We start from the raw sequence: 14,841 nt of genomic DNA on the forward strand, positions 1-14,841 counted from the left end.
CTATCCAGACTTCAGAGCTTTATCGAAAACAATTTCTTCTCTTCCCCCTCAGTTCGTGTCAATAGGCGTACGGCACAAAGAAGAAGCTCATAGAGGCCAACTGCTGTTAGGGTCGAAGAGACGAATTACTGTAATCTGCTCCTGCCTAGATGTGCACTCCCTACGCTAGGTGTCAGAGCTGCTCCTTTGCTGCTCAGACCGTTTCTATTCTCCTTACCTAACCCGTATCTGGAAGGGATCTGACAGCCCGCAATCAGTTCCCAAGAACACAGAACGATGTTTTCCACATTATGGTATTCATCACAGACCACATCGAGGGTAACAATGCGATCTCTACCACGAACGTCAAAGGTGGCCTTCCCAGTCTCGTTTCTGGATCGTCTTAGTTATCCTAGTCATTCATGTGGAAAACATAGTACTCTGATTCCATTTCACAAGATCAGAATCTTCTCCTCCCCTTTGACACTAGCCTGCCACCGATGTGGCCAGCCGTGAAAGTGCTCAGCTGGTATCTCACTGCTAGCGTGCCATTAACAATCTCATAGTGAAGGGATCCCCGTTGGTATTTGTGTATCTGAGAAAGGCAATAAAGAATGGTTAGGTCGGCAACAGAAATAACTGAGGTAATGGGGAGATAGTTGGTGTATTTGTTCTGACAACCAAGACGCAGAGAACGAGGCTGGCACCGTTGAGGGTATGCAAACAACCAAGGTGACCATTACGGCAGAAAATTACATCCAAGATTCATGTATGTGACAAAAGCTACCTGACGTCTCAGACTACGGGCTCAAGGAACTCAAGCTCCTGTATGATTCTCCGCTTTGGAGATTGGGGATGGAACAGGAAATGAAAATGCTGGTACAAGCCGAGAAAGGCTGAGCGTCGCTACTAACAGTCAACGGCAATCCGAGCAGTAAACTGACAGTAATTCATCATTGGCATTGCTTTTAGTTGCGTCTCCGTTGTCCTACATGAGCTTCGTTCCGTTACATAAGTAATAGGGGCGGTTGTCGGGAATTCAGAAGTTGAAAACTTTTCTTATGCTCCGCTGGAAGACACGGTTCAGTCATGATACGCTTGGACAAAACGAAACATCACGAGATAGCAGAATGAGAGATATTTTGAGGTGATGCCGGCTCTAGGATGAAGTGTCTTGGGAACGTGCGTATTCATCAGGACGTCTCTAAGTGTCATCATTATCCTGATAAGCCAGCAAAGTCCAGCCACCACCAATGCCTAAATGCTAACATTGTGAAAGATCAAGGTGTCTTGAAAGACACCGACAAAACTAAGACCGAGTATTACGTCAAATATATTATCTATGCCCAGGGGCCCTGATGTTATCACTATCCCCGATCTTGTTGGGTCTGTCGTACAGACGAGTCAAGGTTGCCGCAGCTCTGAGACACGAATTGCAGCATAATCCCAGTCCAGGTATATCCAAGACAGATTCTATAAGAGCATCCTGGCCTCCTTTTACTCCCCCAGACTGATTGGACGCGACTGCAACAAGACGCGGCCTCGTGAGGTGCAGATGTCTCTAAGAGTCTGGGTGCGGAGAGAGATGGGAACGTTGCGCAGATCAGTCGCAAGACTGAAGGCCTGCGTGGCTGGAAGAGAAGCCGCAACAGATGTTCGAGATCGGATTCAATGGAGCGGTGGCATGGTCATAGTCGTTGAAGCCATCGGTACCCCGAGAGCTTCCAGATACCATGATTATACTGAGCTTGGTGGCCTCTGCATTGTGTCGGCATTTCCAGTACTTTTGGACAATTATTTCCCGCATAAGGGTCACCCGGTATCAGCAAACTTGGGTCTTCTTTCATACACACCTGTTCAAACGCTTGAGCTATTGCGAACCTTGGCCATCGGCCATCTCCTACGAGACTCCGTGGATGTCACAACAACGGAGAAAGGTAATCTGGCACGGCTCTTCAATTCCCCTGAATATACCCTGTTGGAGATCGGTTTACGCCGTCTCTCATGTTGCTCATTTCTTTCTCTTGCTCAATAATTAGGCTTAACATATCGTCTTTGCGGTGTCTCTTTTCTCATTCCACCAGGATGGGGGGCGACAGTGAACAAACCCATCAGGTCTCCAGCTTTGGGGGTGGGTGCTCGGTTAGCTAGACTTGTATCGAACAAGGCGGCTCCCTTGCCCAAATTGACTTCATAACAACTTTTTACTTACATAGATGATTCATTCACGGACGCGGGATCAAGAGATGGAACGTTGCGGGTGGTCTCAAGTCTCATTAAAGGAAGTTCAACAAAGATGGATCTTTCGGTCGGGGATACCCAAACATATCAGCAATCTTACACATACTAAAGCAGAAACCACAATGCAGAGGGCGATTCCAAATGCAGATACAGACGAATCCAGGAAGACAACAATGCATCGGAGCAATATCGATGGAGTTAGGGGCACGGATACATCCCGCCGTAGGTCCCATTGTATCAACGCGACCTGGCTCCTGGTTCTAAACTTGTACTGACGAACCGCTTGATTCAGAATTGGGTTCTTGAGACCTGGTGGGAGGGATTCCAGCTCCCCGTCTTCGCCTCTTTCGATCCTTCAGCTCAGTGATGCGACTGTTTGAAAAATAGTTCATTGTTTGAAAGGCGTCGTTGCCACCCACTAGAACACCGCATCTCCTGTAAGTGACAACACTTGAAAATACTCTATTCAACTTAATCTCCGTGAGTTTTGTGATGTTTCCACTCATCGGAGCCTTGCACTAGGACGCAAGCAAGTGAACTGCTAGAAGATTCACGGTAATCCCGAGGGATAATCAGGCAAATCAATCTGACATTTCCATTCAGATTGATATACAGTTGAAAGTGGCGTGGCACTCCACCCTGATGGCACAGGTCAAGACAGCGGGTATAGAGACTTCTTGTTTGACCGGACCCCTCCGTTCATGCCAGGCATCGCGTGACTGAGAGGTTTTGGTTCATGCCATCTGATCAGTAATGGCTCTTCATCATGCTACGGCCTAAAGCTGTGTGATCATAGTACTTTGGACTACAGCCCTGAGCTGGTAGATGAATCCTGATCAGCCTGACTGGAGCATCTTGTGAACAAGTACGGCAAGGGCAGATAGAATACTGCTGAATTCCTCTTTGGCTATGATCTTTGTCGAGATTAAGATTGAATAGCTGTGAGTGTTTAGCAGACTTGGCCAAGCAGCTCCTCCTGCCTCTTACGAGAGATTTAACAACCTTTCTCCGCATAGTTTTAGTAGACATGAGTGACCATAACCGCCAATGCCAAAGCTCCACAGAGTTTGAAGTATCGTTTACAGAGATGTCATCATTCGAATCGAGACCTAGCTAGGGAATCTGTGTACGAGAGCTCAGATGTGAGAGTATGATGCGATGCTCATGCTCATGTATGTAATCATGGTACGCACTTGAGATACTCAGCCTGATGAAGTGCAAGTATCATCATTGCCATGGGAGTTGGGACGCATCTTCCCTGATAGTCTAGGGGATGACATCATCGACGACTACAGCGGAACTGTCTCTACTGCGTTCGGCATTGTCGCCAAAGACTCTTGCAGTGCAAGTGCCAAGCTATCCCTATTGCTGGGCCACGCCTCAAAGACCGTCGACTTGCCGCTGAGAGAACATAGTGCTGGAAGATCTATTATCAGCTCCTTTCCTAGACATAAACATACAATGATAGGATATATGTTAGCTCTTTTGGTGAGTGGAATGCGATCATGCACAGGAACATCATTGCCCCCGTTCTGTAACGCTATGACTCCTTTTCTGACTCAACCGACACGATACATCGTTGTGGAATCACTCAATAGATAGATGCGAGATCCGCCACATGATACGAAGAGGTCAGGGGTCAGCCAGGGGTCGGTCAGGGGTTGACCAGGCGGTGGAAGCAGGGGCAGGGCATACAAAAGGGGCTCCCACGAGAGCTTCCCTTTTCCCTTTTCCCTTTTCCATAGACCGATTAGACCACATTTGAGGTCCCGATTTCCATGTGTTGTTCCATATGCTGATTACGTGATATGATCAGACAAAGCTCCCTGTGTTGCCTTTTATCTCTCATGCTGTTTTTACCTCGGTCCGTCCTGCAAGTTGGTTTGATGATCTTTAGTTTCATCAGAAGCCACTTGTTTTGCTGGTGACTCGTCTTGTCGTTAGCTGTTCCTCAATTCACAACGTCATTGTTGGAGAAGGACATTCAAACCAGGAGTGGAAAGTGAGAAGCAACGCGCATGGTTTAGGATAAACCGACATTTCTAGCGTTGCGGTCACAATGAGTAGAATGACAGGGACCTGTCTAGAAAAGGAAACGATGTCTCTGAGACCATCCAGCCTTTGGAAGTCAACCACAAAATGTGCATATCATGATGTCAATCCCTGGCGTATGTAGTATCCAGACTCTGGTGGTTCTGGTGGTGTATGACCAGAGCCTGGCGACTTTCATTACATAAAAGCGTCAACCGCAAGATTATATTCGTATACGAAACTAATTGGGGACCTTTGCTCATGTCTCACAAGGTCTGTCACTTACCATGGCCGGCGGGGGGAATGGGGACGGGGGTGGAACCTTTCGCATATCATCGACTATGAGCGATACAGGGACAACGAGATCTCTGATGCTCTACCTCCAATTCCAGGCCCATTTTTGCTCTGCATCAACAACCATACGCTATGGACCCGTTTATCTAGCTGTCAAGTGTTCTAATGCTGATCCCACTGCTGACGAAGAAGCTACAATGGCTTCTGTGCATTTGTGAAAACACCACCTACCTGTTGGAAGCTTACATCCGTTCATAGGACAGCTGAAAACCCCAAGCAAAGCCAGCGCTTGACGAAAGAAAGGCATAAAGGACTTGAAACTTCAGCTCAAGCTCGGTGTCAAGTCGCCTTTCGAGCTTACAGTGTTTTCGATGGAAAGCCCAGTCCATCCCTGACCAAATCCAACTGTCAGATGTCGGCGAAACCAGTCTGATAAGGCTCGCAAAATAACCAGAAAACCCTCTCAACAAGTAACGGCATTTGTCGTAGCGCTCTGCATCTAATAGTCACTTTGGTCACTTGGGTATTGGAACATATTCCCTGTTTTCTAGCATGCTCTTCCCTCCCTCTGCAATGGCATACAAGTCGGGAGGGCACACTTTTCGGTCGCGGCGAGGTCAACAGCTGTGTATTAGCCGATTACACGAAGGGGAGGGAGGAAGTTGATGAACAGAACCCAAGATCATAGATGTCTCTGTGGGTGTAGATAGATAGAAGGGTTCGTCTACACGGGGGCCCAAACCCGCCATTTGCCTCAACCTCCTACCTCATCCTTGTTTGCCTCCAGCCTTAGTGATACGACGCTCTCCATCTCCGAAGTCGACTGACTCCAGCGACTCCTAGGTCGTGTCTAGAAGCATGGGCAACCTGAACCCTGTTCTCTGATCCTTGATCTCCAAGGCAACAGCTCAAGAGGTTTTGTTTGCGCTCCAGCGCCGAGTCTCTGTGATCGTCTCCTACGAAAACCTTCTCTCCACGACACAATAGGTATCTCGCTCTCACTAAGGTTGTACCGGTGTTCGTGTGACGGAGCTTGGCAAAGTAGGCGATGGTTCTTTGACTAGGAGACTGCATCGGCTTCTCGGTGCACTGTCTGTGACTTGAAGATGGTGTCGGTGTAACGGAGGGGAAACACAGGTATTGATGGGCCTCGGTATCCACTCTCGCTGACAGATGAATCTGCATTGACTGTTGTGGCATGTGTGAAAGAGACAGAAATTGACCAGGTCTCACTGTATAGACAGATCAGCCAGACTTGCAAGTTCTAGTGAATTCGGTATTTGCGTGCAAAGCAGCTCGAGCATTGGCTTCAAATGATGAGGTGTGAGGCAGTAAATGGTCCAACAAACAGCGGGTTCGGCTGGTGTTGAGAGGGGGATCGTGGATGTTCTGTTGATTCCTGTCATCAGCACGTCAGCGGCCTTCCTGGACCGGCTTTTCAGGATAGCCTGCCTGGAAGATGGATTGGTTAAAGCTTCCTACCTACTCAATTATCCCCTTCATAGCCTAATCGACAAGTGCAAAGATCGGAGTCTTGTGCTTTCCTTGCGCAGTATCGTCCAACTCACGGACAAGAGAGAGCTCGGAGAGTCGGTTTGAAAATAGACAGAGATCAGTTACACTGGGACGGTGTTGTAGGCGAGGAGCGGTGGGTTGGTGCGGCTCGGCGGTGCTGTCGGTGATGCAAGTGCCAGAAGCTGCAGTTACGTCACGGACATGATGGAAGCAATCTGCTGCTGGTATTGACGACGCACGAATGGCGTGACAAAATTGAAAGAGAAGATAATGCCCCAATCTGGCGTCCGCAAGAGGTGCTGCAATATACTCTGCTGTTGGTGAGAGCATTGGATCGCATCTGGACGTTGGGGCGCTGAAGCTTTCCCATTGCCCCACTGCTCCAGCCCGGTCAGTCTGTTAGGCATTTCCCAGTTGTGGGCAATTGGCATCGCTGTGAAATTGCGACTGGTGAGATGGGAATGCGCCTGCATTATGTAAGCGTGGCGGGTAGTGGCTGGGGTGGGTGTGGCGGGCCGAGTATGGGCGTTCATTCAATTCAAGGCTTTTTCTTTTTCTTTTCCTTTTTCCTTTCTCTGTTGGATTCTAAGCAGTTGGCAGAAAAGGTCTGGTGGATCTGGAAGGCGGTCGGGCCCACACAAAACGGCCCTTCCACCTCTGATCAGGTCACACCCCACCCACACGGGCCGGGGACGTCAGGTCAGCCACACGTACTACCTATGCTCCTTCCAACTCCATAAGGTCCTCCGTGCGCAGCAATGAACACCACCTTGTTGACGCTTCATGCCAAACGCACAGTTGGCTGCTGGCGTGTGTACCAATGTGTCTTTTCCTTTCATTTTTTTCGTCATTGGTGTTTTCCATTTCCCGCGTTTCCCTGGAAGCTTATTCGACTCTGGTACCAGTTTCCCACTCCTTCACAATCCGGACCGACCAAATTCTCTCCCTGCCCCGGGCCGAGCCTCAGTGGGCGAGGCACTCGCCGTTCAGAGCCAAGGATGGACGAAGACCCACTCCACTGTTGGCCAACCGCGACCACCATTCATTCCATTCACCCCAAATGACGGAAGTGATGCCACATGATGTTCCGATTCAATTTCCCTCGCTGTCACAATTGGCCTAGAGCCTAGACAGACAATGAATTGCTTGGGTAGCACTCCTGTCGAGCTGCCGGATCGTCCTCAGATTCCGAAGAAGCCCGTCTGGGATACCACAGCTACCAGACCATGTCTTGCGTCAATACATGGTGGGTCTAGTTCTCACCGAATCGGCCAAGGAATGTGGTTCCAATGCGAGTTCCCAGCGCCCTGCTGCTCGCCTTGCCAACTCCCCATTCCCGCAGTTGCATTTTGTTCATCCGTCCGTATCCATGCCTTTCCAGGTTTCCTCTGGTCCATGACTCAGAGGAAGCATCTGATTGTCCGTCGCCCAAGCCCAAGTGATGAGCAATCTCAACGCCAGGTTCCGAGAAGACTTCTCCCCTCTTGATCACGGCATCCTCGAGGCCTACTAGACCGGTGATGGCGGCAATACCTTATTCAAGAGACTTACATTCTGCGTCGGCAATTGCACTGCTCAGATGTATCAAGTCAGTAATCAGTGGACTCACGAGTGTCTCTGCGCTGACGTGCCAATCAGTAGGTAAGGCAAGGTGGCTACGGGAAAATGCACGCTGGGGCAGCGCACTCCCCATTGTGCTGAGGCTGCAGTTTCTGGGCTGTTGCATCTGGTAAGAGATTTCCTGGGTATGATGCTGTGTGGTCCTGGTCATGGTCTGTCTCAACGCGACTGGGAAAGACTGGGGCTGTGTGGGTTAAGTGGAAGCTCAGGGTCGGACGTGGGGTGTAGCTTTGGGGAACAACGACCTGACGCACCTCCACAAATTGAGATAGGCAACCCCGGTCTTGCCAGTTGGGGAGTGGAGCGAGGCATGCTGAATGAAGAAGGTCCAAGGTTGCCTAGATAAGGTAGCGGGTAGGAGGCAGAAGTTGAGGGCGCGGTTGGGCAGCCCAAAGTGGACGAAGAAGTGGCAGGTCCTAGTCGAGTTGAGGGGCCGGAAAGTGCAGGAAGGTGACTTCTCTGAAGAGCCACCAGTCCCTTTCCACAGACCGCAACAACAAGATTCCGCACGCGGCCGGACGCATGAGAAGACAAGCAATTACTCACAAGCAATCAGCAAGAGGCTGTAGAAATACGTGATAGGAAAGAAGAAACATTTATCGACAAATCTCTACAAATGCTCTCATCACTCCCACGATACCAAATTGCCCGAGAGAAAGCTGAACAACCCCCTTCCCCACCCTAAGAAGGGACAGTCTTGAGGTGGCAGGTGCCAGTCAAGGAACTCACGTACGAAGCCACTCATTCCTCCTGCGCATATAATGGTGCGTCTTCCGAGTACCTGTCAAATTGCAGCTCAAGGAAGGTGGTGTCCTCAAGATCGATTGCGAGGTAAGGTAGGTAGGTGGCAGGTGACAGCCCGGTGCGCGGGTCGGGTGCCTTCCATTCGTTCCACTTTCTTGCAGTCAAAGTATTCCAAGGTGGCAGGCGCCAGTGAAGGGACTATCGGGAACACAATGCCACCCGTTCGTGTGTGGGAAGTTCTACCTTCCGAGGAGTAAGGTAAACCGCAGCTACCTTCCATGGTTCCTCACCCTTAGAACGGTCGCAAGCTACCTTACACACATTAAGGTAAGGTAGGAAGCAGGTGCCAGTGGAGTCACCGTCCTCCAGTCCAACACAACATGCCGGATACCTTCCTCCCGCTTTCTTGCAGTCATACCTACCTCATGTCTCGATTAGGTCGGTTCCTGAGGTAGGTAGGTAGGAAAGGCAAGATCTCTTGGTCATTGTTTCCTTCAACAACTCCATTCACTTTTCGTTCTCTTTCCCCGTTTCCTTAAGTGTAGATCCCTCAATCCATCCACCAACAACCACGCGTCTGGCCAGCCCTTCGACACCCACGGCATCCATCACGTCACCACACTGGATTTCTTCACTTCCTTTGCACAATGGGCCAACACCAACAAACCTCTACGACCGCTCCAATCACTCTGGTGACACCAAATGCCGAGAGAGAAAGAGAGAGCCCATCGCTGCAAGCTTATTGCTACGTATGTAAGTGAAAGGTCATTCGTGTGTCTCAGACCCCCTTCCAGACTCATCTTTTCTGACGACTGCCCAGAACCCAATAGTCAGGTCTCTTGATCATTGGTTACCTGTAGCAAGTCTGGTCAGTTCTTATTCTCTCCCCCGTTTCCCTCGCCCCTCCATCTCTCCACTAACAAGCACGCCTCCGAATAGCCGTTCAGCCCCCACACCATTCCATACATCATCCCACTGAATCTCCTCTCTTCTTTTCGGTACGCACGTCAGCAAGGTAACCGTACGGTCAGCACAAAGGGTTAGTACAGTGGTGTTTATTGCTGCGTCTGAAGGTGGAAGACCTGTTTGTATGGCCCAATTCGCCTTCCACATCCACCAGACCTTTTCTAACCGCTGCCCAGAGTCCAACACTTCTAGCACCAATACCTCTTCTACATCTCTCTTGGGGCGGAGTATACCATGCAGAATATCAGGGTGACAACAGGCCAAGGCCAAGAGATCAAGCTACGGCATTGACGACGCTGGAAGCTCACAGGACACCGACAACTTCGATAATGACTACGCATCACTCAGCCTCGTCGCACTCAACATCCAATCCCTTGTCACAGCCGAGGAGCCTCAACTCATTCAGCAACCCATACAACGGACCACCCTTTAGTCCATCACTACGCTCGAAAAGTAGGTCAAAGCGAAGGGATCAAGTCGTTCAATGAGTACACATGCTAACTTCCGAAACAGCCCTTGGGTTGCCGTCGAATTGAATCCTTCAGATGATCCTGTTGAGGATCTTTTCTTAGCCAGCACGAACCCCGAGCAAATGCAGCGTCTGCACCCACGGACTATGTTGGTATTCACGTCAACAGGGCAGACATTTTGGTCGCGACGAGGTCAATAGTTCTCTATTGGTCTCTTGCGCGTAGTGGAAGGAGGAAGTTCGTGGGCAGAGCCTGCGATTTCTCAGCGGAAGTAGGTGGAAGGGTCCGTCTGCCCGGGTCCAAACCGTCTTCCAGATCCATCTCTTCTGACGACTGACCAGAATCCAACAGCACGCGTCTGCACCGACGGATTACCTTCTTCAAAGCGAAGGAGTAGCACCACTTCGTGCTTCATGGGAACGGATTGTGAGGCAAGAAGTTCAGGTCACTGCCAAGATTCCCCGAGTCTGCCGGCGAGGGTCATCCCGACAAGATCGCCGATCAGCTCTCCAATGCCATTTCTCAACTCCTGCTCCTGAGACAATACGTTGGCGACAACGTTATGTCTCCTGGTCAAGTCGCGTAATTCGAGCGTGTCGCCAAGGAGTGCCAATACGAGCGCAAATACCGCAAGTCGCACACAACTTCATCCGAAGTTGACCTCAAGCAGTTCGAATTCCAGGGCGAGCGAACAACGAGCCCGCAGAAAGGCATGATTTCGAACGCAATGCATTTCAAGGGAATGTACAATCACAACAGCCTCAATCAAGATCCGAACAGAAGGTTGCCCTGGGAAGTCTCCAATGGTAGATGGATCACGGAGGACAGTCTGGTGGTGATTGGTGGCGGACACGGTGCCAGATGGGAGGAGTTTGTTTGGTTATTGTTTGGTTATTGTTTTATTATTTTATTGCTTTGTTGTTTTTCTGTTTTTCTGGTTCGTTGCTTCCTTGTTTTTTTATTTGTTTTCATTATTTTATTTCATTGTTTATTGTTCAACGCGACGAAAGAAGTTGCGGTACTTGCGCTCGTGTTGCCAAGGAGTGCCAGTACGAGCGCAAGTACCGCAAGCCGCATACAAATGCATCAGAAGTCGACCTGAAGCAGTTCGGGTTCCAAGACGAGCAGCCCATTCCTCCCGCAACTGTTTTCTTTTTGTTGGTACGCACGTCAGCAGTGCAGCCGCACGGGTGGCACGAAGAGTCAATCAAGTGGTGTTTATTACTGCGTATGGAGGTGGAAGGAGGAAGTGAACAGGGCCCACGATCCCTCCGTTGGGTGTGGCTGGTGTCGGGCATCAAAGAGGCACTCTCCGTATAACGGAACGTACGCGCGCGACCGGAAGCAAGAGACAAATAGCTACACACTCCCAACAGGGCCCATATCATTCTCATCATTATTCTTCTCCAAGGCACTGTGAGTAGGTTTATTCTTGGGGGAATACACAAGAATTGAACTGGGGACGCAACAACAGGGACAGCGGCAGTTGTAGGAATAAAGACGTAGTGCGGGATGTTCGATATTTTGTATCCCCATCCCGTTGTCTAGGTACCTTATGGAAAGTTCGAAATGTGAGATTCCATCTTGGTTTCTGAATACCGAGCGCCCGTGACTCCTTCACGTATGATCTCTCCCACGACGTCGCCTTCTCTAAGATGGACGGTTCACAAATCCGTTGAGTATCCGTGCCAAAAAATGGAACCCAACCCAGAGGGACTCGCGTAGTTCACGTGTGATTGTCTCCCGCACGGAAATGAGTTGAGCGGCAAGATCTTTGGGTCGAAGCAAGTCCCGACTTTCGGCTCATGCCAGCAAGTGAGGTGCACTGCGAATTTGGTGCGCTGATTGCCCGTATTTCAAGGTCGCGATTATCACAACTGGGGATCCGCAATGCATTCCATCTGCTCATTTGTGGAAGCTCAGACTGACTGCCGATCCTTGACAGGCTTCAGCTGCTCATCCTTGGTAGTTCGTGTCGGGCTGATGATTGCATATTCTCGTTTGCATTGACCAGGCGCAATTGATTGATCATGGGTGTGAAGTAATCACTGCTCCACATACTTCCAACCTCAATGCACAGGACGTTCGCCATCCCCTCATCACAACCTTTCGTCGTCCCCATCAGTGCGGGGCGTGGGATCTCCATTAAGGCCAAAACGAGTGTCGCCATCCTCGAGCTTCAACTGGTCGAGAGAGCACGCAAGTTCACAACGTGGATGGCTTAATGCGATTCACGGCCTGACAATCATCGTCTTCCACGTGTCGAAACAGGCTTCGGGACCTCAGAGCAAGGACGATGCGTCAGCGAACGGATTGTCCCAATGCCAGCCAAATCTTTTGATAGCTCTCGTCTGCACTTGTTAGTGGCGACGACGCGGCTACGAATCCAACACTGCGGACGCTGTCAAAGATCTCGATATGAACTTGGACATGGCAGGGACCATTCGTTGATCCATCTGTAATTGGCGATGTTGTTCACGATTTGCCCGCGCAACAAGGTCGCGTGCCCATGTTCACATGCCGGCATGGTCGAGGCCCAACCCCAACGACCCACAAGTCATTCGTACACTGTGATTAATCGTGTCAAGATGCTTGATGTCAAAACACACTAATCGAGGCGGACGCGCTAAAACTGCTGGAATATTGATGGCAGAAAAGAGGATTCGGATGGTGGTCGAGCCGCTGCAAACAGCTCTTCCACACCCACTTACGCCCCATGGCGGAGTCGTGGGTTTGCCCTCCAACTTCCTTCTTCCATACCACACTCGCAGTTCAATACGATCGTTGGACTTCGTATCGGCCGAAAGAGCTTGCTCTGCTGACGTGTATGTCAACAGAGACCTTGATCAAGCCCCCACCCGAGTAGAGGACTCTCTGGCGCGTTTGGCCATTTGCATGTCCGTAGCCGGAGTCTCTGCACCGCAACCATGGCACTCTCGTATGTAGAATTACTTGAACTAAAGGAGGGTCGTCCTGAACGATCGCTTGCGGACATGGCACGACTCCGTCTTGTTCCGAAGGCGGAAGAGATTGCATGGGCTATAATGTGGTCTTGGACAGATGTTCTCGAGAGAGCCACTGCTCTTGTAGCTGGTTTAAGACAGCCAAGCCCCTGTACGAGATGGTGCAAGCATGTAGATGCTGAGTCGTTCGTTTACTCTGTCCCAGAGCATGGACATGACGAAGTATATTGAGACTGAGTCCATGTGTACCCTGGTCGTCATCTAGGCCATAGTGTGAAGGATCAAATCGGGGGAAGAAGAAGATCGAGAAGATTATTACGACGAGAAGACGTGTTCTTTGAGCCCATTCCATCCTCGTGGTCTCCCAAGGACCCCTCGGTAACCTCGTCAATCATTCTGGCCTTCTTAGCATATAGTCACACCTCCGCTATGATCCAGACTGCCATCTAACGTGTTTTAAGATGACTCGTATCGATCAATACACGAGGGGGCGCACCCTCACGCGTGAAAGCTGTGCAAGATGCTTCCATGACTTGAACAAACACTCGTGTTTTCCGCAGTCTCCTTATTCAAGCTCAGTGGGGCTATCCTTGCGCACTGCTTCATCTCAGCATGTCAAACCTCTTCTTTTCTATGTTACCATGCGACTCAATTGTCTCTTATTTACTCGTCCTGTCGCCGGACACGCTCTCACAGAGCCATTCAGCAAGTGCGCCTTCGTATCAACCTGACGAGCCCCCCTTTTTTCCGATCGAGTACGACGGCCTACGACTCAAGCGGCTCATCGTGTTGCCAATGGAAATCCTGCTTGTCGCTATCATCGTCTGGTTGGTATGGAAAGTGTGTACCTCTTCATAGATAAACTCTGACTCGAAGATAGAGCTCACAAGGTCGTGTTCTCATCTGTCTTTCATAATTCAATTCTGTCACCTTGACTTATCATTGAAACATTCCGATATTCTTGTCCACTAGATATCTATGATTACTACAGCATGCTCACGATTCTGCAATGCGCTTGTGGTCAAGGTCGGCAACAAGCAGGGTGTTTTCTTGGAAGGTTTGAGCCTGGCAACGCCGCAAACGGCTCAAGTTAAACTCAAAGCGTGACTCTTAACCATCCTTATGAGAGTTCATCTTTCTTTTTCAAAATTTACTTAACCGAAAGTGTTTCCAGGCTTTACTAAAACTCGGTCTTGAGGTTGGTCTTCTTAGGGTTTTCCTCGTTAGCTGTCTGATTGTCGTTTTTTTGCGTTCGGCCCGATATGCTACAAGCCGTTTGCTCGGTCTGTATTCATTGATCCATGGCGTTGACATACATTCCCTAATGATCTTGGGAATGAGAAGTGCTTCTTCTCATGACAGACTCACACTAACTTATCTGAATTCTTGATATCCTCCACCGTTCTTGCATCTAGAGCTAGCTGTCACGAACAGTGTTCCCCACCACGGACATGATCGAGGATGTGGCTAGCGATCTCATGCAGGCAGTAAATCACGTTTGTGTCTTCCTTCCTCTCACGTTCAATTTTGCATTCATAATCACAGTGGCGGCTACGAGAGCCCCATGAGTCAACATAAGCTATGAGGAATCAAAGTAACGTATGAAGTTACTTGTGGAGCTAGTCTATTGTAGAGATAGCTAGTTGATTCAATCACCTTCTTGAAATGTTGCCATGGAATGCTTGTATCATCATGCTTGACCCTCCATCATCTAGATCAACCTCATCTCTTGGTGTCAACCTGTTGATGGGCCCAGAAGAAAAGCTATCCCGTGTTACGGAGCATTCTGCTTTTGAAGAGTAACTGGAACTTGACTTTATTTACAGTGGCGGCCGCTAATATCAGCTTCTTATATTCCCCAAAGTTGAAACATGAAGCAGTTTTGTTTTGGTGGACCGTTTTGATGTTTAAAGTGTGTAATAATGCAGTCTTTCGAGGAGATAACCTGGCAGTATTGGTAGCCATGGATTAACCTCGAGATATCAATGAAAGCACAAGACTTCTCTACTTGGTGAATG

The 14,841-nt window shown here is 49.6% G+C and overlaps 2 protein-coding genes across 2 annotated transcripts; one reads left to right on the forward strand and one right to left on the reverse strand.

Annotated features, from left to right (window-relative positions):
* Positions 1-5,297: 5,297 nt before the first annotated feature.
* HER10_EVM0012775 (uncharacterized protein) lies at positions 5,298-6,410 on the reverse strand. The gene has a single exon (XM_035482161.1). The coding sequence runs from the start codon at positions 5,743-5,745 to the stop codon at positions 5,335-5,337; it is 411 nt and encodes a 136-aa protein (XP_035325840.1). The 5' UTR covers positions 5,746-6,410; the 3' UTR covers positions 5,298-5,334.
* A 2,368-nt stretch (positions 6,411-8,778) lies between these two features.
* Positions 8,779-11,343, forward strand: HER10_EVM0006124 (VID27 cytoplasmic protein). Its single transcript, XM_035475719.1, has one exon. It carries the CDS (start codon positions 10,671-10,673, stop codon positions 11,178-11,180), a length of 510 nt encoding a protein of 169 aa, XP_035325799.1. The 5' UTR covers positions 8,779-10,670; the 3' UTR covers positions 11,181-11,343.
* The last annotated feature ends 3,498 nt before the right edge of the window (positions 11,344-14,841 follow it).

Source organism: Colletotrichum scovillei, assembly GCF_011075155.1.
Source record: "Colletotrichum scovillei strain TJNH1 chromosome Unknown Contig00014, whole genome shotgun sequence".
In the NCBI taxonomy this organism is placed as follows: domain Eukaryota; kingdom Fungi; phylum Ascomycota; class Sordariomycetes; order Glomerellales; family Glomerellaceae; genus Colletotrichum; species Colletotrichum scovillei.